The sequence below is a fragment of the Labrus mixtus genome, chromosome 3 (assembly GCF_963584025.1).
Source record: "Labrus mixtus chromosome 3, fLabMix1.1, whole genome shotgun sequence".
In the NCBI taxonomy this organism is placed as follows: Eukaryota; Metazoa; Chordata; class Actinopteri; order Labriformes; family Labridae; genus Labrus; species Labrus mixtus.
The window spans coordinates 25655224-25678904 of NC_083614.1; the positions used below are offsets into that span (position 1 = coordinate 25655224).

At 42.0% G+C, this 23681-nt stretch overlaps 1 protein-coding gene across 2 annotated transcripts in view; it reads left to right on the plus strand.

Annotated features, from left to right (window-relative positions):
* Positions 1-23681, plus strand: part of phactr1 (phosphatase and actin regulator 1) — a 37014-nt gene that overhangs the window by 556 nt on the left and 12777 nt on the right. Inside the window, exon 1 of one of the 2 annotated variants that reach the window (XM_061034227.1) lies at positions 19112-19496. The exons of the other annotated variant lie outside the window; for it this stretch is intronic. Within the exon in view, the coding sequence (XP_060890210.1) occupies positions 19214-19496 (283 nt within the window). The 5' untranslated portion in view covers positions 19112-19213. Of the gene's footprint in view, positions 1-19111; positions 19497-23681 lie in introns of those variants that run through there. 2 annotated transcript variants of the gene reach the window in all.

Below are 23681 nucleotides of genomic sequence, written 5' to 3' on the forward strand. Positions count from 1 at the left end.
TGATTGCTGGTGCTCCAACCAGACTCCGCCTTGATTGTCGGCTGCAGTGAGACGCTGTGTGCGAACTTGGCTACTCATTTAAAATGCAGGTGTTATTATTGCATTTGGAGAAAGAAGGGTGAGGAGAGGATGCTCCTGCATGCCAATTCCTCCCCAAAAATATGTTCTGTCTGCTTCAAAACGGGTTAGATCAGTTATTGTTTCCTTTGTTGCCATGGTCACGATTGTACGCTGTCACATTGCCTTAATCTTTGACATCTTAATGTGGTTTAACAGCAACATCTAAGCTAATTTGCTTTTTGTTTTAGAATAAGTACACTGATCTATGAACATCGGTCCACATCCCTGTGGGAAGCTGCTTTAACGTCAAATCAGCGCGGAGCTGTCCACTGCCCCGTGGTGCTGAAAATGACACCGAGCAGAACAGAGCCTGGAGGATGTGCATGGATTTCTCTATTTCTGATCATCCACGTTACATATGTGAGAGAGGCTTTCTTCCTGCTCTTTCTATAAGCTACTGCATTCAGGATAGTATGGACCCTCCCCCAGATTTAGAATATGTGACAGTCACATGGTGTGTATAGCAGCATGGTGATCATGGCTAGACTGGAGCCCATATTTTCCACTTCAGACAGATGCCAACTGTAGAAGAGTCTCCTGCCCCTCCTTTCTCTTTCTCCACAAACTGTCCTGTTTAACATTTAATGCACTTGTCAATAATTATATCACAATACGATTTTAAAGCTTTTGAACAGAATTTAACTCAAAGGTTAGTGTGTAGAGGAACATTAGAGATGTGTAGGGGGAGAGCAGGTATCCGCCTCCTTAAAGAGGCTGCTGGCTCAAGTCTGAGAACCAGTTTCCTTTTATTTATTTTATTCGGTAAATTAAAGGAAGGCAAGATTAAAAGATGACCCTCAGACATTTTATTTAAAAATGTTCTCAACAAATCTCTCAGAAGTTGATTAATACATATAATTGCAGAGGAAATACAATAACATATCTAATATGTGCAAGAAATTTTCTTTTTTGTGAAGATAAAAAAACACTAAGTAAACTTTCTGCAAAAAGCTGTGTAGTGAAGTGCTTTTGGGTGAGTGGTTAGTGCTCAACCATCCCAAGTGTGGATGCTGTGGTCCTCCAGGCAGGTGGCCCAGGTTCGAATCCGCCTGTGGCTCCTTTCTGGCATGTCATTCCCAACTCTCTCCGTCCCTGATTTCTGACTCTATCCACTGTCCTATCTCTAAATAAAGGCATTTAAAATGGCAAATTAAACCTTTAAAAAAAGCTTTACGCTTTTAAATTCTGAGTATGAAATGTATTAATGATAAAAAATATAGCATATTTATTTCTTGCAACAAAACTAAAGCAATACATCAATGCTAGGGTTGTACAATGATTTTTAAATTATTCTATAGGCTAGTTAATCCAGATTAATCGCATTTTTATTCACATGTTGAAATTACATTATTTTGCATCTAAAAAAAAGTTTTTGTAACGCTTTTATTTTTGTATTTTAGTACTGTCTAATGCCGATTTTTTTAGCCTAATCGCATCTCAATTAACGAGCTGACACGCTGAGTACCCCAATCAAAACATATCCCATAATGTTCTATATATAGAATAGAATTTCTCATCCCCAACATGATACATTTAAGATTGCATTCTGAATATTATGAGGTTAAGTATACTAATATTGAGTAGTTTAAGCGATAAATATGTATACATGTATACATTCAGGGACACAATATTGCTAAATTGGGCTGAAGAAAGTAGAAGTGCTAAATGATGGACGCTCTTGTTTCTGAGCTAACAATTCCACCACTACAACCATGTGTAGCTTTGTTTTATGCCTCAGGAAAATGCATGAAGAGCCAGTGTTGAATAAATCTTAATGAGATCAGGAATTACACACACGCTCGCTCTACAACGCGCCCCCCTCCTCCTCCTCCCCTGTGCTCACATTTAGCATTCTTAGACCTTTATGAGTCATGGTGTTTCAGACCCACCTCCTCATAATCTCTCTCGGCTGCCCTCTCTCTGGCCCTCCTCAACAATCCTCCTCTCCATTTTGTTTTCTGTCACCTCTCAGCGACAGTAGCCGAGCCTCCCAAACACAAGAAACATTTCTCCCTCTTTGGAGCTTTGTGTCAGGCATGGTTCGGTTTGGATCGTGGAGAGAGAGGATGAGGAAGAGGAGGAGGAGGAGAGTGGTGGTGCTGTGTCTTGCTAACAGTGCTTCTCCTGGCTACTAGCTGAAAACAGAGCGGGTACGGAGCTGCAGCTGCGTGAGGCTGCTGGTGTGGCATCATTGAGAATCCAGCTCGGGCACTGACAGCCACATCAGGAGAGAGATATCAGCCTTCACACCTCTCCTGTTTCCTCCCTCCCAAACCTAATTTCTTTGCTCTAATCTCATATTTTGTTCTGTCACCATGAAACCATCCGCCCGCCCACTCCCCCTGATCCCCCTTTACTTCATGTTGGTGTGTTTAGCTGCTGTTGTTTTGCATAAATCCAGCCCCCTCCTTCCTTTCTTTGATGTGTGTCACCATTCACGTGTGACCAATATTCACACCATCTTCAGTGTGCCTGTGTCACATGCTTCCCTGCTGCTCCCCTTGCTGTGTGGGAGGCTGGGTGTGTGTGAGTAATAGATTTAGTAAACAAGAGTGTAGCACTGTGGTTTCTGCCAGACGGTTTGTCGTTGCTCTCTTGAGCCTGACCCTCTTCAGCCACATTCAGTGCTGAACCACAACGTGATGATCCTCTGCACTTTGCTTCTTCCTTTCTGCAGAATCATCACTCTGCTACTGGCTCTTTGTGTACTCCTCTCTGTCCCAGACATGACTCATTTGGTTAACAAAAAAGTTTTTGGAGAATGAGAGGTTCAAAAATAAAGTGCACATCGGGGCGCTGGTGGCGCAGTGGTTGGTGCGCGCGCCCCATGTATGGAGGCTATGGTCTTCTTGGTGGGCGGCCCAGGTTCGAATCCCACCTGTGGCTCCTTTCCCGGGTGTCTTTCTCCATTCTCTCTCCCTAATTTCTGACTCTGTCCGCTGTCCTATCTCTCTATTAAAGGCACAGAAAGCCCTTAGTACATAGATTGTAGAGTCTGATTAAACTATTTATTAGATAAACTGCTACTTTTTTACCTTATGAAACACAATTTTGTTTCATGATTTTTTATTAAAGCAAGAAGAGGCGATTCATACTGAAGCTTTTGTGGTGTTGGGATCATTAAAATTCTCTTTTAAGGCTCAAAAGCATTCATTAAATCAACAAAAAAGAGACAAAATCTGAATATCTGTGGCTGTTAAAAGCTGCCCGATCATTTCACTCATTATTTGTTGGAGAATTGCTCCAGCTTTTTTTGATTTTTTTAAAATTCTATTTTGCCTTGTGTCTGAAGCACTTTATCAGCTAGCCTCTCACACTGTCTTCATGTAGGTGTTGGACAGGTAGTGTTGGTTTACTGATGGTGCGATGGTTAGAGCATCGGATGCTTCCTGCAGCCAACACGTTCGATCAAGAGTGGCTCAGAGCTGGTGATATTATTCTGTGCCTCTTTCACAACAACTAAACAATGCATCAATATGGATTCACTTATTAATGAATTCACAGCATCAATGGAAAGTTAAAGCATGGGTCTGTGTTGGGGGCGCTGATAGCCTTGTGGTTATGTTGCGCGCCCCATGAGGCTGCAGTCCTCGTCACAGCGGCCATGGGTTCAAATCCAGACTCGACCCTTTGCCGCTATCATCCCTCTCTCTCTCCTCCCAACATTTCCTGTCGCTCTTCAGCTAGCCTATCCAATAAAAGTAAAAAGGACCACAAAAATATATCACTTTCAAAAAGCATGAGTCAATGTTGTCATCTTTAAAAAAAAGCCTTATCTATTGATGTTAGTGCCAGCACAAGTTTTGCATATAAACATGAGAAGTGTCGCTCTTTAAAATGCTCATAGTTGATATAAATGTAACTGATTGTTAAAGTGATTGTCAGGTAATATCATTTCAGCCTGACTGGGTCTAATTACGACGGTAATGCAGAAGATATTTGATACAGTCAATTAATTTCTTGTTGTCCTAAAAATAGACGTCAGGTAATAATTGTCAGGCAAAAAAATAAATATATGCATGAGGAACATGCCAGTTAATATCATGGATTAGAAAAACTGATAAGGACTACTTAACTTTATTAAAAAGTTGGTTATTTTGTTTTCTTTTTACAGTTTTTATGCCAATTAATTTGAGCACATCCCTTTCAGAGTCTTGTCTTTTTTGATTTTTTTGCATTTCTGCTGCACTCGAGCCCGTACGGATCCCAGGCTGCACCGCTCTGCTCCAGCCATGTAAATCCAGGTCAGCTCGGTTAGAGCTTAGCCGTTCTCACAAAGACCAAGACGCAGGCATTACCACGCTCTCATTCAAACACAGAGCGCTCTAATACGGACCTGAATGAAAGGCTGAGACAGAGGGGGCTTAAATGAGCGGAGGTGGAGGAGCAGGAAGAGAGTGAGGAGGAGGAGGACAGGGGAGGTAGGATGGAGGCTTTTTTTATATTGTGGCTACATAAAGACGCAGAGTTGGCGGTCGTCCATTGAATATGGTGGGAACGATGCACAAATAAACCACCTCCCACTATCTGAGTAACGCTCATTGTCTGCTGTTATCTGCATGCATTAGTGAGGCCTTGAGCTGCAGAATGGCAGAGCTACCTGTGCAGAATACAAGAGTGCAGGGAGGAAGAGTGTGAGAGCTTTAAATGCAGAGGAGGACTTCCTGCCCCGCTGTCTCCCACCAACACTCATACAAAACCCCTCACTCTTCCTCTGCTGGCACGTGGATCAGTCCATTCAGCGCAGACAGGCTAACCTTTGTGCTGAGAGAGAGAGAACCTGAGCCGTTCAACAAGGCGAATGACTCAGAATGAAGTTGACAATGAAGACAGTGGGAAGCTCCTGAGCTGCTGTGATGTCTGAGGAGAGGAGCAGAAAGTGAAGCACGTAGGAAAACAGTCTCCAATACTTCACACGGCTAGGTGTTATCAGTCTTTAATTCAACTCAAGTCATGGCATTTCCTTTTGTCATTTGTATCATGCCACTGTCCTTTGCCTAGTTTAACTACAGACCATGGTTGCATAAAGTGTGGGGAAGTATTTGTGAAACTTTCTCTCTTAAGCCTTAACTTAGAATCGCCAAAGTCTGAGATAGGATTCTTCCTGATTAAGAATTACAACAGCAAATCCTGTGAATTCCATATTATCTTAATACCAATGAAAACCTAAACCCAGAAAAGCCTTCATACTAAGTTATGCAGAGTTTCATGTACATCAATATAAGCAAACAAAAAGTGTTAAAGTAGTTTTCAATCCAAATTCAAAATATATAAATTTAATGGATGTTTGGCATTGTCTTTTTTTAGGTATACTTTAGAACAGTGGTTCTCAACTGGTTTAGCCTCAGGACCCACCACCACTATCTCCTCCATGATAGCCGCGACCCACGTTTCAGATTTTTCAGGTTTATTTAATGAATGATGGTGCAGTTTTTACCTCAGATGTTTAAAAACATGTGTCAGAACAAAAATACAGAGAAAGAAAACATGTTTAAAAAGCACTTAATGGACTTTTTGACACCATCTTTTTTCCAGAAACTCAGATGAGACCCACTGAAAACAGCTCTGCAACCCACTTGCTGGTCCCGACCCACCAGTTGAGAACCCCTGCTTTAGACTAAAGTCTATTGTCTATCTAAATTGAATTCCTTTCTGTGTGAATTGTTATCTAATAACGCCATAGACTGTAAATATTTAGCCTGAGTGACGTCACCAATCTGTTATTGCGGGGGGCTTTAGTGTCCCATGACGGTCGCCATGATGGAAATCCTGTCTCAGCCTAATTTTCAGTCAAACTAACGACAGGCTGAGAGGTGGAGCTGAGGCGGGTTTTAGCCCTTATGACAAGGTGCAGAACCGGCACATCTATTCATTTAATACATTTCTGGGGTTGTATTTTTTTTTCTTTAGTGTTTTTGGATCTGGCTTCTCACTGGCTTCTCACTTCGTCTGCTGATCTGTTGTCACAGGCGTGTGAGTGCCATAGTCTGAATGCTGCTATGACTGTATTTAAGAAAGAGAGTGGGCTGATACATCATGGCTTACATTTGTAAGTTGTGTAAAAGCAATTAAAGAGAAGCCATAGAGCTTAAAGAAGTGAAAGGAAAGTGAACGTTTGAATAGCTTAGCGCTGATCAGGGAGTTTAGTTAGGAGTCTTGGAGTTTGGATGATTCATTCATTTTCAAATCACAGGTTAGGATAAAAAACCTTTACAAGTGACATTTGTACCTTTTTCAACACTGTTATATCCTGATGTTAAGACAGGATCTGCTACCTAAGTATCTGTTGCCTACTTTAGATTTTCTGCGGCTGCAGCAGATATTCTTAGTTTAGAGATATTGCATTCACACTTTGTGCTTACTGAGATTTCTGTTCATTCAGAGGTCAAAGCATCCATGACTTGATATATTTTTATCCTGCAGCCTGACTGAATGCAATCCTGGATTTATTTAACTTAGAATATTATTATGTGTTTTATTGTTGAACTAATTTCCCCTTAACCTGCTGATTTCTCTCTGCCAGTAAACTTGAAACAGTGTTCTCGATTTACAACTGATATGAAATAAATCAATGTACCTTCCTGTTTCGCACTAACAGGAAAGCGTGCAGTGTGTGTGTCTGTGTGTGTGTGTGTGTGTGTGTGTGTGTGTGTGTGTGTGTGTGTGTGTGTGTGTGTGTGTGCTGGTGGAGGGCGATCTATTGAGTGTTCTTGTAAACAAGGTTTGTTTATATTCAGCGTCACTCGCCAAAAAGGGATTGCATGTGTCCTTGAGGTCTTGCAAATGTGTTGAATGCATCGACCCTCATGAAAAATAGCAAAGTAATATTTGTCTTACTTGTTTTTTTAAACCTCCATGTTTACTAGAGACTTTACCTGGCTCCTTCGTCCCCACCTTTGTTGGTATATTGCTCCCCAGAGATGTATGACACACTTTGTTATTCATTTACAATTTGTGCAGCTTGAAGTAGCACCACTTGTTCGTTTGCATATTCTGTATGTCATTGTGGTAAAGTATATATTAGCAAACACAAAATTCAAGCTTTGTTTGCAGAATCAGCTGATTTATTTATCAATGAATCAGTGCTCAGGTAGCAGTAATACTTACAGGGGATCAATTTCCAATAGGAAGACCCTTCCCACCTATGAAGCTTCCTAGAATAAGTGTAAAGTAGAGAACTGGGACACTGTTTCATTGATGTTCGTTTCTCTGAATGCATTGTGACAGCCTGAGACAACGTGTCTGAACTTGTTGCTTTCATCACCCGTGCTTCATGTCGGGGAGGGCAGAAGTGATAGTGATACCGGCGGTACACAGAGAGAGGACATATATTTCCAGTGGAGATGATGCAGAAGTTACTCAAACGCAGCGTCTTGAGGTTGTGTTGCATTAATGGTTATTTAGGTCACCTGTCACTGGAGAGAAAAAATGGGAATTTCTCCCATGAGGAAGTCAGAGGGAAGAGTTGTATTGTCTTTGTTGGAGCTTTTTGCTGTTTATCTACAAATTTGCACCGGAGATATCACAAATGTTTATTGATGGCTATAGTGTCTGTGTCTATAATCAGTTGCAACAGGCCTTGAATCAGGCCACCCCTCCCAGATTAGAGGGGAAAATGTTGCCCAAAATTGTACCTCAAATCGTCTAGTGTGAAGCCAGACTTAAAAGTTGCCTGATATGATTGAAGTCCATCGTTATGATTCATCATCTTTGTCATTATCTAAAGTTGAGCGACTACATTGAAGGGTTTGAAGTTTACAGTGGATGAACAAGTTATTTAAAATGTAAAAATTGGAGGAGTCCAAAATAAACTCCAAGATAAAACTTTTTATAAAGGATAAAATGACTGACCGAAGAAGAAAAAAATCTAATGAGGCGCTGCTGTTAGTCAGTGCCAGATTAGACACATTTTGATATCAAAAATTAGAAATTTCTGATGGCAAATGAAGATCCTTTGGGGTTTAAGGCTCAGGGTTGGACAAAGGCAGCTGTATGATGACATCACAAGGTCTGAAAGTTTGAGGACCATTATTTTTCACGTTGTACAAACTAGAGCCCGACCGATTAATTCGCTAGCCGATAATATCGGCCGATATTAGCTTATCCAGTGACTATCGTTATCGGCTTATTTTATCGCAGATATACTCCCGATATTACTAGATTTATTGACCAGTCAAGTAGCATTTAATTTGAGTTTCATTGTATTACACTAGCAGTTCTCTTTCACCAGCAGAGGGCGCTATATGGATTACAACAAACATCATCACTCTCCAGAGTGTGAAACAGTGATGCATGTACATGCACAGTTGCTTTCCAGTTGAGTGACCCTCTTGTCCTCATTATATATCTTTTCCACAAGTGTTTAATAACTGCATTTGAGGGATTATGCAGTAAATGTGAAAATTTGATATCTATTTATTTCTACAGATTTCAGATATCTAAGAAAGATTAGCCCTAGTATAAACCATACAATTAATCAACATATCCTGAATATAATAGACAGATTAATGGATAATGAAAGCAATAAATATATGCAGTCGTTGTTGGTACCAAACAAATATAATCCATATCAGATGTATTCACTCTCGTCTCTTTTATATAAATTCTGCATCCTCAGAATCAGGTCAGGCTCTGTGTCTGCTCTCGTGCAGGTGTACTGTGCAATCTGTAATATCATTTCTGGTTCTTAATCCCTTATTGGTTGCGGACTGTGTTGTACTCCTCCTTGTTCTGCAGCTTGCCTGTGAGCCTCTCTTTGATATTTGCCCCCTCCCCTCCTGTCTGTGGTTGTTTTAAGTGTGCCCCCTTGTGGTTCTTCCCTGGGTGCTGTCGCGTTTCAGGGTAGCTGCAGGATTTGTTCTCAAGCAAGAGCTCTGCACGAAATGCATCACCGCTGCCGGTTTTCAAGCAGTTCCACTGTGTTTAAGGTTTTTTCTTTTTGTCCTTTTAAATATGCTTCCTGAATTGGTGAAGGCCACCTATCAGAATGATGAGCTGTACACAGGAGACAGAGAAGAGAGGGTGACTCATATCTGTGATATGCCAAGTCTCACATTCACACATTTACAGCCATGTACACACACACACACACACACACACACACACACACACACACACACACACACACACACACACACACACACAAACACCACACATATACACGCACACGCTCCTACAGGCTCTGCTGTTCTGTCACTTTGTATTAATTCAGCACCCAGCAGGTCCAGTCAGAGAGGAGGGGAGGAGGAAGAGGAGGGAGGGGGGGAGGGGTGCAGAGGCTTTTGAACAGAGACAGCCAGCGAGAGAAGGAGGTAAAGAAACTGAAGGAAAAACTTTGGTTGCGTTTGAACTCGCAGACTTCTTTTGTCCTTCCTCCTCACGTCACACATTGTCTGACACAGTTCCCATGTGTTCGCTCGCTGCGATGATGCCAACACATTTCTCGACAGATGGAGAAAGACAAAGAGCCCAGACACAGAAGCTCATGTTGTCTTAAGAAAACACTGTAAACCCACTCTCAGAGATTCCAACAGGAACCTTACACTGGTCTCTTTAGCGTAGCCCTAAATCACACATTTGTCTAAAATGGAATTGCAATCCGTACAAATTATGGCTTAAACTAGGAATGTTAGAGCCTCGGTTTTGAAGAAAAACATTTAAATAATTCCTCCTAAAAGTGCAAATCAGAGGAAATATTTCATATAATCGTTGTCACATATGCACTCATGAAAATCTGAGGAGAATTTCACAAGCACTGCCCCTGAAATTGAAAAACTTTACCTAGTCTAAAGGAAATTGTGCCATTTTTTGGGGGGGGGGGGGGGGGGAGACTACTTTCAGTGGCGGATTACTCTCCATTGTTTAGTTTTGATTTTCTGCTGGCAGGACCAAATTTGTAATTATTACACCAGATCAAAACAAACCACAATGTACATTTGATTTGACTTGCCAAAAAACAGAGTTCTGGTCATTTTATCTGCAAATACTTTAAATCCAGTCTAGTGCACCCCTTCTCTGTCCTTCTTTCTGTCTGTCTCCTACTGATCGATGTTGTGCAGTTTGGTAGAGTGAGGCGTTGTGTAGCATCCCTGCAGTGCAACTCATCATGTTCAACACACTGCATGATAAGCCTCGTCCATCTCCACCGCTCAGGATGCTCCAAAATCTAAACAATTAACTTCTGTCACCAAGGAGCACCCAGCGCTTTGTGTGTGTGTTTGTCCCCTCTTGGCTCCTACAGTCTCTATAAGAGGTTTTATGGGGGGACAGGTGAACCGGTGGGAAGATAGAGGTTACAAAAAAGCAGAGTGACGAAGATTAAATAACCCAGGGAGTCGTTTTTAGACTCCAAACAGCCGGTCTGCACCTCTCTGTCTCAGCGCCAGAGTGCCACATTAATTTTGCACACTAAATCTCCGTCAGGATCGTAGCGCTCCTAAATTAGCAGCAGCACCATCAAAGGCCCGAGGATGATTAATATTTTTTGACTGATGCAGATAGAGACCCAGATGGGATGAGGAGGGGATATGGGGGGTAATGGATAGTCATCAGACAGAGACAAGAGGGTCGTGGAGAAGAGGGGAGGTTATTGTCCAGTATGACATCATATGGACAGTAATCACCTCACATTAAAACTCTTTCCACACAATGTTTTTAGATATGAGAGTTGTGTAGGGTAAGACTGCAATCAACAGCACAAAGGAAGAGAGATGAATGGAAGTTAGTATTGCACAGATTACATTGAGAAGAATTTAAAGTAACAATTAGAGTAGAAGAAAAATTGTAATTGGCAGAAGAAGAAGAAGAGAAGTGTTGTACTTGTCTTCATCTTAAAGAGGAGCAACGCTGCATTAAATGCTACATGTGTTTGTTAAATCAGCAGCGTTTAGCTTGAAGGCTAACCTTTAAAAGCGAGTGTGACCTGTTGGTTGGTCAAGCATCACTCAGGGCAGCAGCTACAGTGCTGCTATCGATCACGCCGACTTCATTCAGCGGTTAACGTGGAGCTTGAGGGGCCCGGACAACAGGACCTCTGCGGCCTGATCAATAAGTGTGATCGAAGGTTTTTCTTTTTTACATTGAAAAGAAGAACACAAACTAGTTTTTCTTACAGTATTTTTTAAAAGACTCAAACAAGTGCTCTACAGGAGGGAAAAAAACAGTAAAATGAGGGACAAAGGGACTGTGGTGAACATGGGGAACACTGGTATCATGACCATATTTTAACATATTTTTTTGGTCCAAATGACTTTTTAAATTGCAGTGGTAGATTGTGTCAGGCTGCAGCTGTGAACCGAGCTGTTATGCCTGCAGCGTAATCTTTGGGGGCAAATGTTCCTAAATAAAGTACATCCACTTAGACGCTTGTTTTTGCCACTAACAGGCTCAAGATTAAGAATCCCTGCAGGGATGAACCTTTTATTAAAGAGTCAGAAGCTTCTTTTTTTTTTGGAAAACATAAATAGCCTTCACATTGCTTGTTTCAAAGTCTCCAGACTCCATTGACAAAAACATCTTACAGGACAGCTGCCTTGAAGGTTCAGTTTGGTTGTGTACTGGTGTTGTTTATGCATGCTGACCCTTTAAAAGATGTAAATAAACATTGTTTTTAAAACTTGGTTCAGGAACATAGACCACGCCTCAAACACAACCCCTTCCTGTTTCATACGTTTTTACACCTTAATCACTCCTATTCCGACGGCAACAAAGAGACGGATCCCCCAACCAGAATCTCAATCCCTCTGTTTTCCTCATGTCGTACCTACAACGGCTGACACTAGTCCATCGTTCTTTCATTCACCTCCCGACCCTTACATTCATCCCTCAACCCTTACTTTCATTCCTTCATTCCTTCGTTCCTCCACCCTTACCTTCATCCCATCATCCCTTCATTCCTTCATCCCTCAACCCTTACCTTCATCCCTTCATCCCTTCATTCCTCATCTCTCGACCCTTACCTTCATCCCTCGACCCTTACCTCCATTCCTTCATCCCTTCATTCCTTCATCCCTCCACCCTTACCTTCATCCCTCCATCCATTCATCCCTCAACCCTTACCTTCATCCCTTCATCCCTCAACCCTTACCTTCATCCCTCCATCCATTCATCCCTCAACCCTTACCTTCATCCCTTCATCCCTCAACCCTTACCTTCATCCCTCCATCCCTTCTTTCCTTCATCTCTCAACCCTTACCTTCATCCCTTCATCCATCCACACTCAATCTTCCGATCATCCAACCTCATCCGCTCATCATTCCGATCTCCGCCATGCATATTACTATAAACTATTCTAAGTCAGTATCTTTCTTGGTGTGGTCTTTGTGAAATAATAATAAAAAGAGACTCACAGATCCCGGCAGCGTTAGGCCATCATCAACTCTCGAGCTCTGCGAGGTTAAAAAAAAAAAACAGTCAATGGAGTCGTCTGTCTTTGAGAGGAATGATAAAACGGGTGTAACTCACTTTAAAGAAAGCATCATATTCTTAAATGAAAGTGTCTGTAGGGATCCTTTCTGTTATGTTGTCAGACACTTAAATGAACAAAGGAGCCTGTCAGCAGGAGAACAACTTCTTTGTTATGGCCTGTCTTTGAACACACGTTTTCCCCCTGAAAGATTACACAGCAGCCATTATGGCCCATCTTGCATCGACTGTCCATAGATGGTTTAAAAGAATAATAATAACTTTATTTATATATATATATAAAAGAAGTGAATGCAGCCAGTGTGAAGTCACACAAACTAATGGGTGACCTGAGGTTCTGCATTTTGGATCGGCATTGCTATAGCTGCTTTCACATACAGTATGCACTCTGGAAAATGTCAGACAGGCTTGCTCCTGAAATCTTCCTGTGCTGCTTTTTCACTCATGCCTGTCACATTCGGAGACTATCGCTGTCGGCTGCTGGGTCTCAGGAGGCAAGGCATTGACATAATTGCTGCGTGTAGTTTGGCGTAATCATCAACAAAAGAGCAGAGAAGTAGAAACTGGCAAGCATTGTATTGTAAAATACCGTCTCATATATGATGTTGTATCATACATTATCGCAATGCATCGTATTGGATTCTTTCCCGTATTACTTAACATCCCATAATATGGAGGACAAAAATAGGGCAGATTTAAAATATCAGAATTCCCTGTTAACAGGCTTCAGTAAGTATCTCCTCTAAGTTTAGATCTAGTAAGAGTTGCTGGGCAGACTCCGCCACAGAAAAATGAATCACAGCTCCGACAGGTAGAGGCGAGATCGATTAAGTCAAGGCGGATGTGGACCTCCATCACAGTAGGAAAAAGAAACAGATACAAATGATCCCTATTTATTGCATAGAGTTCTTTCTGCTTTTCTAGTCAGGATGGGGTTAAAAGAAGCACATGCATGCACCATAAGATAGATGCTGTTGGACAGGATGGTTAGTGGTGAGACAGATGTAAGGAGCTCAGTGTCGCAGATCAACACTATTCTGACAGCTGCACAGACCACAGACTGTCTCCTGGATGATAGGCTGTCACCTGTGGTCTCACTAGGGGCTGCACAGGCTATCATGTACTGTGTGTGTGTGTGTGTGTGTGTGTGTGTGTGTGTGGGTGCGTGCGTGCTCAGACCTGTCTTCATGTGTAGACGTGTGCTGGTATGTTTCTGGGGATCGCTCCGACTTGTCAGACACATGGAGGCATGAAGTTCATTACAGTCAGCAGCACATTGAGCTGTAACCTGCCAAACCCCTCTGTGCCCCCACTGAGCCCCTCGTCTGTGCAGGGAGCAGGATGCCCTTCTGTGACTGAAACAAAATGACATCCACCCACACCATCCCCGCTCTGCAGTTCTATTTCTTATTGTGTTTCTATTCAGGGGGCTGGCTGAGGAATTTAAATCTCACATCTGCAAGGCAGGAGACGGTATGAAACAAGCTGTTGTACTCCTATCCAAAACAGAGTACAAATATAAATATCCCTCTTTTAATTAGTATGCTTTGTGAGCGTTTTTATTTTGAATCTTCTGAATCAGCAGTATGTGCACACAAACAAAGAAAACTGCTCTCACAAGAAAAGTTCCAGGAAAAAAATTAGCACGAGTATAGAAATAGACAGGTAGAAATGAGGACAACATGGCCAAACAAAAATAGAGACAAATAAACAAAACTATTGTGCATGAACAAGTAGGTGAAGAATACCTGTTTAAATATTCATCACAGTATGCAGGAGGTTGTGTTTTGAATCACTGCTGTATTGATTCTCTAACAGAAGGAGTCGGACATTACCTCACTGCACAGACTGCAGCTCCAGCATTTTAATGGTTGGTATTGTGTTGCTACTTGCAAAGGAATTCTCAGCCGTAATAAACCTGCAGACATTCAGCACATGCATTTTATTGCTTCAGTTTACCACAGAATACCAGATTTTAAGCTTTCACTTGTAGAAAAGCATGCACAGTATAGTCATAGTAATAGTTGTGAGTTGTAGTCAAATAGTTACAGAGTCAGTATGGTCACAGCATCCTCCTGTTCAAAGGTAAAAGCGTGACTGAGGACTGAACCAAGTGGCAGCCTCCAGTGTTGAAAAATGAAGCCAATGCAGATGTGAAAAAAAAAACCCTGCAGTTCCTCAGGTGTCCACTTGGGGCTGTCTGCAGAAGCCCCTGGAGGACATATACACACCCATTCAAAGATTCCAGTTTCTGCACTGGAAGCACGTCATGCTGCCACTTTCTAGGGATGCAAACCTAAACCACCAGTTTTCTCTTTTCCACGGCTCTTCAATAAAAATCTGATGTCACCTTCAGTAGTCAGAGAACTAACCACTGTGCAAGCAGAGTCTGTGTCCCCTACTTGTAAAAGTGTACAGGCTACACCTGATGCTGCTGTAGTAATGGATACATCAGCATGACACTCGAGGCAGACGCTCAATCAGAGATTTGAAATATCAGTATTCCCGCTATATCTGGACCAAAATGTAAACACAATCCACCAAAGTGGATTCTGACCAACGAACTATGAAGATAGATAAACATAGTTGCATTCTTCAAACCGTGCTTACGAAATATTGGACCACTTCCTGTAAGTAAACTGTAGTCTGATCAATGCCCTCCTGCATCAGTTGTGCAGGTGACTCGTGAATCATCATATCTGCAGTGCCTCCAGCTTTGGCCTCTCGTCACACAAGACAAACTGTAAGTCTCAGCTTGTGTCTCAGAGAGTAAGAGTATGGATTTATTGATTCAACTCACACCAGCAGTGCTTTAATCTCACATCTCCTTCTCATTAGAGGAAGCAAAACCAATCAGAGAGAGGTAACGATCGCACCAGTCATCAGAATAAGACTGACGGACTCAGCAGAGAAAGAAACCTGTGTGGTACCTGAGATAAGGACGGAGGTTGTCAATCTTCTCCTCTGTCAGGAAAGTGCTTTGAGTTCAAATGTCATGTTTGTAAGGAAATAGTTTATGTTACTTTCTTTACCATAGGGTGCATCAATAGTGGCCTTAGCTACAAATATGTCACCCGCTGGTTTGATGAATGAAGCCTCGCTTTTGTCATTTTGGCTGTCAACATGTCGGTTTCTTGGAGCCAGAATCGACTATATTTGGATGAGCTGATTAGAAAACCCCAGTTTATCAAAGCTGAAGTGTCGCTGAGTCCTTTCCTTAATCATTGGGTAGCTAGTTAGCAATTACCATTGTTTATCCGGCAGACAGAGGCGGTTTTTGAGGTGGTAGCTGACAGGAGTTGTTTTGTGATCAGACTAAAAAAGCCAATGGAGCTTGTTTAAGTAGCACGCTGGTCAACAAAAATTCTGAGGCCTTTACTTCAGAGCCAGTTGAACATACCCAGAGTGTCTTTTGGTTACCTCGCTTCCCTGGTTTGGCTTCATTTATCAACCCTGTAGGTTTGCCCCTGCCTGGGTCTTTACCAAACAGCAACCTCTGGGGTGAAAAATTAAGCCAATGCTTGAGTGCAAAATCCTGCAGTTCCTCAAGTGTCCACTTGAGACACACACACACACACATTCAAAAATGTGTGTTTTTACAGCAGAAATTAACGGTAAAAAAACGAAATTGGTCTAGTTTTGTCCTCATCTGCACACACTGTACTGGGGGTGAATTTTTTTTTATAGCGCATCTATTTTGATTTTATGAACAATACATGTTATGAATGGTTAGGTGCATGGCCGACCTGATTGACGGGCCGATGCAGTGTAGTGGTTTGTCAGGAGCTTGAAAACCCGCCTCAGCTCCAGCTCTCAGCCTGTCGTTAGGTTGACTGAAAGTTAGACTGAGGCTGATGAGCCTCCGGAGCCCCCTGCAGTAACAGATGGGTGATGTCACTCAGGCTTCGTCCTTTAATATTTACAGTCTTTGGTCTTTACTGGAAATCTGATAAAGAAAGGCTCAATCTTGACAAGAGGCCTGCTCACTATAATGTTGCCCTTTCATCTGGTGCTTCACAATCTAGTCTTTGAATATAAAAAGCCTTCATGAGTCATCACCTGCATGGAGGAAAATGCAGAATATATTTTTTTGATCCTGCATAAAAGCCTTGAACATAAACACTGACACTATATAACCTCTGAGTGAATCCATTACACAACACACATCCCAGAGTTTGTTTGCAGCTCAGCCGTGAGATAACAGAGTCGCTTGTGATTACATGCAGACTCTGACTCCTCCTCACCAGTCTGCACCCTGTAGCTCAGAGTCTGTCACTGTTTTTTTTCTTCTCCTTTTTCAGACAGACAAATTAATTTCATCCCTTTCTTATACGTTGTAAGTGAGCTCCGCCTGCTGGCAGAGGAATGCAACTACAGACTATGACCCTTCATTGGCCCGCCTCAGATCAAAACTTATTGTCTCTCTCTGGAGTGTGTTGTCTCACTTTGATCCCTCCTGAAGGCTGATGCTGTTATCTGTGCATGTTTTTTTGTTTTTTTTTCTTTCATTTTCGGAGCGTTCTAAATTTAGAAGAGACGAGAAGATGCAGTACAAAAATCTTTCACTACATGGAGCTCAAGCGCTGTTGTCCCTCAGTATGGCTGATGTAGAGAATAAAAGGCATCACTTTGTCTCTGTTAAAAGCGTAAACTTAAAAGAGTTTATAATAGTTTTTTCTTACCTCGGCTTTCTCTAAATCATCTTTTCTATGCAGCAGATTACAAGATTTTAACCCTTTCCTACAGCGAAGAGGTGGAAACATATTTCCTCGATGGCTTCTCTCCATTGGGTTCAAGTTGAGCTCTTGATTTTAATTAATTTCTGACACGACTTGCTGTGTCCTTGCACCTGATTATCACGAGCCTTTTACCCCCCATGAGGGTAAGATCTCAGTCTAATCTAACCGTGTTAAGAGTTTTGATTCGATTGAGCAGATGTAATGATTTCAGGTTGTAGTTATTACAAGGGCTGCTCAATAAATCACAATGTTATTGTTATCATGATATGAGCATTCACAATAAACACATCTCAAAAATCTGAAATAATCACCATTAAAAAGAAGAATCACAATATCCAAAGAGGCAAATATTTCTCACTCTGCATGGTTACATTTGACCTGTTGGAAGGAGACATGGGTTTAATAACTTTGCTTTTACATCATTTAGATGCAATCGGATATATATAATCATATTTGTCAGCCGTTAACATGATTGAAGGGAGAAATGTATAGAAATAAATGTCAACTTTAGGGTGTAAACAAAGCAATAGGCCTATAGCCTACCAGTAAATGATATTAAAAGAGTTTGAATGAAATGTTAAAAGAAAGCTGACCTCCTGTGGGTACATTAACTAATAAGTTATCTATCAATGATTTATCACGTGCTTAAATATCAGCTTCAGGTGTTTCGATCACCTGTTAGCCCGGACATTTAAAAATCATTCTACGGTCCAAATCTCCCGGTTCTGAAACCTCATTGGCTCCCACCGCGAGGCTAACATGCAGCAGCGAGCCAGGATTGGCTGAATCTCTGAAGGCGTCAAGTCCAGAAGACGAGAGAGACTAGAACCAGAAGTGACGTAGGCCTTCAAAATAAAGGAACTGGCATTGACGTATTCACTTAAGCTCCTCCAGTAGACAATGACCGTATCCATGTTTACATGAATTCTAACCTTTCACAAAGCATTTGCTCCTTATGCAGCGCTCGTTCAGAGTAACTAGAACTGTTGAATTGAGTTATCAAGCCAGACGCTTCTGTTATTGTTTTATTTCCTTTCCGAATATGCACAGGAAGTCTGACACAACAAGGTCCTCTACAGAGGCACTGCTTGTCAACAGGCAAGACAGGCAACTGCTTGGGGCCCCAGACCAGTAGGGAGCCCCCCCAGGACTTACAAACTTGAAACAAAGCATTGGAACCAAAATGTGCAAATTTTGCAATGACATTAGGAAACCTCCATGAGAAACAGGAAAAAGGAAGAAGCGGAGTAAGCGTCGGGACACTGGCAGACATGACGGTGATGAACGCTGGTTGAAGGGCCCCCCCAAATGATTTTTGCCTAGGGGCCTCACCAGACTCTAGAATAGCCACTACTCCTGCACATTATACTTCCAATAAATGTCCGCTTAAATGACCTAAAGTGATTGTTTTCAGATTTGTATCATTGAGGCAAAGGTGCAGATACTTTCATTATGGATCCATACACAGTTTATTGTCACTGTGAATTTTCTGATCATTCAGTTTAATTAAATGTGCCCAAAACAGCCTTATCACTGTCTCCAAGAACTCAATGTGACTTCTTCAGATTTCATCTTCTTTTCTGACAAACAGGCCAGAACACCCGATTTTTTACTTCCTGTCATAAACGACAAAAAGAAGCCACTCATCTTTACATTTAGGAGTATATAGAAAGCTGATGTTTAACTTTTTTTGACTACAAAATAATTATAATCACTAGGTTTGCAAAACTCTATAACTTTTTGAATTTTTTAAGTTGGGTTAAAATGCTTTTATTTTGTAAGATCGGACAGGAAGTACTTGTTTCAACATGGCTGACTTGCCAGTAGTAGTGGATGGAGGGAGCTGCCTGCTAACCAGTTGCAGTTGCAATCCCTCCACCGGAGCAGAGGGCGAGAGGGTCCTTCTTCCCCTGCAGACCAGCGGCGCAAAAATGGCGGGCTGTGAAGGCGACGTGTTGCGTTCATGGTCCGGGTCAGCGTCGTCTGCGAGTAACGGGTTCACATGTGTAGCTGTGCCCGCGTCCGAGGAGCAGAAACCGAGGAAGAGGAGGAGGGCTTTCTGCCTGACCAGGATCAAGACCCGCAGCAGCTCCGGCGGTCAGACTGTGCAGGGTCAGCGTCAGCCCGCCGCGAACAACAACAACAACATGCCGCTCATGATCCAAGAGATCAAACACATCTGCAGGAACTGCCGGGGAGCAGAGCCGCTGGACGGTGAGGCGAGCCGGTTCTCTTTACTACTACTACTACGGAGTGAGGGAGGGAGGGAGGGAGGAGTAGGTGTTTTACTCCCCTGCTTTTTAATGATTATTGTCATGTGTCGGTGACCGCTCCCTGCTCCTCTCTGCGCCACAGCATCCACTTCATCCCCTTCATGTTATCTTTATTCTTTTCTTGTGTGACCTTTAAGCATCAAGTGTTAAATCTAAAGCCTGTTGTATCACTGTAGTGTTGCATATCGTCTCAATAGAGGTCTTGATTTGGGTGGTTTCAGTGTTTTGCTCGCTGCTTTGTTCTTTTGTTAACTTCTGATAAATTGAATAATATCAGCCTCACATTTGGCTGAAATAACTGTAGATGTTTTTTTTGTTTTTTTTTAACATAATGCACAATAATTTACTGTGAATGAAATAAATTCATCATTAACTACTGCAGGTGACGTTGCCGTGCATAATGTCTTTAGGCCTATATGAGCTAGATACCGGGATAGGATGAGCTATAAATTGACTCCACACAAAAGAAAATGTTTGAAATGTCAAGCTTTGCCTTAAAAATCTCCTTTATAAAATAATCTGTGAACTCTTCCCTGACTGATAAGGGACTGAGCAGCTTCCAGTTATCGTCAATCATAGCAGCTCTCTGATTGGCTGATGAGAAACTGAGGCAGTATGTATCTATCTCTACTAAGTATGTAAAGATTAATCGTAAAATCGTGATGTCAAGATTCACATCGGTACTAAATTGAGGACGCACCACCGCCTTTTAAATCGGAGGTGTGGAATTTGGCTTCCACCATTTTTCTCTGGAACATTCAACGATACAAAGTGAACCTGTATTTAAAAAAAACTCTTTATTTTTTATATTTGTATTGTGTTAGTTCATTGATTTGATTGCGAAAAGAAAATGTCAGCCTCAGACTTCCTATCGCGCCTGAGTGGTCGCCGTTTTTCTTTTTTGTTGTCTGAAACTGAACAGGGTCATTTTCAGTTTTCAGTCCGTCCATCTTAGTTCATGAACAAATTATATAACACTGACAGACTCCTCAATTGCACTCACATTTATTCAGCCTACTTCTTTTAGGCTGCCACCAGGGCTGCTCGATTGTGGCTAGAATCATAATCACGATTGTTTTTGACTGATATTGAGATCACAATTATTAAACACGATGAATCATTAATTTTACAACATCTGCATCACGTGCATTAATCAAACGTGGGAAAACACAATTGTAATTGAAACTCAATTAATTTCCCAGCCCTATGCAAAAATATTTAAATGTCATGTATATTGGGGCTCACATTTGGTGTTGTTATTCTGTAAATTTCAAAGAGGAAATTGCAACCCAAAGGCAAGAATCTGTTTCCAATGTGAACTGGTCAATCTGTTCCTGTTGAGCTGTGTTGACTGTTAATCCATAACCCGGACATTTGTGTGATTGATTGACGAGTTAATTTAATTTAAAAGTCGGTCAAACTGTTTCCAACCTCAGATCAATACAGCCATGCTGATGCTCAGTATCTTATGACAGGTCAACCGCCGCATACGCATAAAGATAGAGATAATTGTTAGGATTAGCTACAGCTCATTCCTTCTAATAATCAAACTAGAAAAACAACAAATCCAAACACACAAACGGACCTAGAGCCTGAGGTAGTCGGCTCCCAGAGTGAGATGTTTGTGGCCTTGCAGCAGCTTCTCTTCATCATCTGTTTTCAGCTTGTTGTTGAGTGACTCAGTGGAGGTAAACAGACTGAAAGAATGTCTCCCTGCAGTGTGGGTCTTATACCTCTGACTCACCCCTTCAGGGGCCGCTCACCTCGATGCTGTTTACCAGGAACAAGGCTGAGTAAAGAGAAAGGACAAATCATAAAAAGAGTGAAAAATGTCAGTTCCTAGAGACTGAGCTGTCCTCTTTTTTTTCCCGACCAATAGTCCAGAAAACTGTCCACTAGATAACTGAGAGAGCCCTAACATCTTCAGGTTTGAGGAGATACTGTCATAAAGGAAACTGTTGTGAAGAGCAGACATTGTTAAAAATAATTAATCAAAAATGTGGTTTGAATCAGTAGAAGAAAATCTCACACTGCATCACCTGGACTGATTTATATCCAAAATGTTGCACAGCTAGCTAATCCTGTCCACGCTCTGCTGTCTTCACACCAGGGTGCCACACAGAGAACCCACACACTGAAGCTGTTGTTTACAGAGACGAGGAGAGGTGGAGGTGGAGAGGGGCTGCCCGGTGTGGAGAGGGTTGGATGTTGTTGTTGAAGGGGGGGCCTCTCCATCGTAGCTGCTGAGCGGTTACAGATCTGAACTGACATTTCTGTTGTAACAAGACCACGATGGTTGTTCTTCCCACCTCACCACTGATGTCATGTTTTCATAGACTTTTCTGAGAAATTCTCATTAATAATGATAATCTGAAATTGTCAATATTTTAGTCTAAGTTTGGAACTTATCAAAAATTAAAATCAAAGACGCTGTGTACCATTAAAGGAGCAATATGTAATTCTGACACCTAGTGTTTCAAATGGGTACTGCAGTCTAAAGTCAAAACATTGCAGAGCGCTGTCTCCCTCCGCCCCCTCCTCTCTAGAGTCGATGCTCACGCAGGTTGCCATGTGGTGGACGTTGAAGCTTCAGTGTTTAGCCAGCTCTACATCGGTCTGTAAACCTTTCTGCGTTCTAACCTCTCTCCATTTTTCAAAAAGCATCTCCAATATTGATCCTAGTTTGAGCACGTTTCTGCTCGTGGAGCTTGTTAGAAACATGCAGAGGATTTTTAGGTCGGGTACAATCACTTCTATCTGAACCAGTTCTCTTGCCCGCTTCCATCGCTGCAACACCTATTGGTTTGACCTGATAACTGCTCTCATATCTGGCAAACCGAGGGAGTGTCCAAAACGGCTGTGTGGGGGTGCCTTAAAACCGCCTAGAAGGAGGACATACTGGCTGCTGCATTGTTGTCAGAGAAGCCAGCACTTCAACATAGCATGTTTCCTTAATGTCTGATCATATAGTAAGCTCACTTTATCATTTCACTCACCACACATCTTACTGATTGATCCTTTAATTCTGACTTTAATGAATTGACAGATGTTGATACATTTTGGCTTCTACAAAAAAAGGACAGACTATTTGTCTTGTTGTCTTGAATGTCTAAAAACGGCTGACCTCATTTCTCTAAAACGTTTCTCGAAACCTTTTCTAAAGTTTTGCTGTACCTTGGAACCATTTGGACACAGTATGGCTGGGCAGTTTTCAGCACATTGTATACTTTCCTCATGGCGTGCAGGCCTTATTTGAACCCTTCTCTGTTACATGAAAGTAGTCCTCTCTGATCTGCCCGCCTGTGAACCTTTTTTCCATTCTTCTGTGGTGTAACTGTTCAAATAAGTGCGTCAGTGTCTGCTGGTGCGTTTGTGTGTTTACATCCTCCGCTGCCTCCTGACTGTCTGCCTCCTTCTGTTTGTGATTCATTGCCTCAGGCTCGGACCGCATGCCCTCGTTGTGTAGAGTCGATGTAGTGTGTAATGGGACAGGTGTAATTCCAAATGGAAAACTGGAGCTCGCTGTATAGAAACAGCCTCCAGCGAGACTCCAGCTCTGTGTAGGACCTCGATGAAAACCTACAGCTCAGAGCCAGACGGTGAATGGAAAAAGTGGAGGAGGTAGTCTAGACAAGACTTGAAACTTTTATTTAAAAAAGTAAATGTTTGCCTTGGAAATTCACCGTAACAGCTCAGGGTTTTCCTCCTCAGTGAAGCTTCTTCCCTTTTGTTTTTTCCTCCTTATCTAACTGTGATTAACTGCGATCCAAACAAGCTTTACTTGACTTGATTATGCACTGCCCCCTGGGAGAATTTGTCCCCTGACATTTAAGTCACAGACAAGTGATCATCTGTTTTCCTTAACTGTGTCTTTAAGACGCCCTGGACCGCAGTAAATATGCAGCATGATCCCTGAATATTTAGAAACCTGAAGATCATCCCTGTTGTAATCACACTTTTAATGAACTCTTTAAATGTAAGTGTGATAATGAAAGTCAGAATGGATTTTTCTGAGCCTCTCTGTCATAGAGGGTGTGCCACAACTTAAATTTATGGTGCGCTGTGATTGATTTCCTTTGACAAATGAGGGTTCATTTAGAGTGCAGGGTGTCGTACAGCAGGAGGG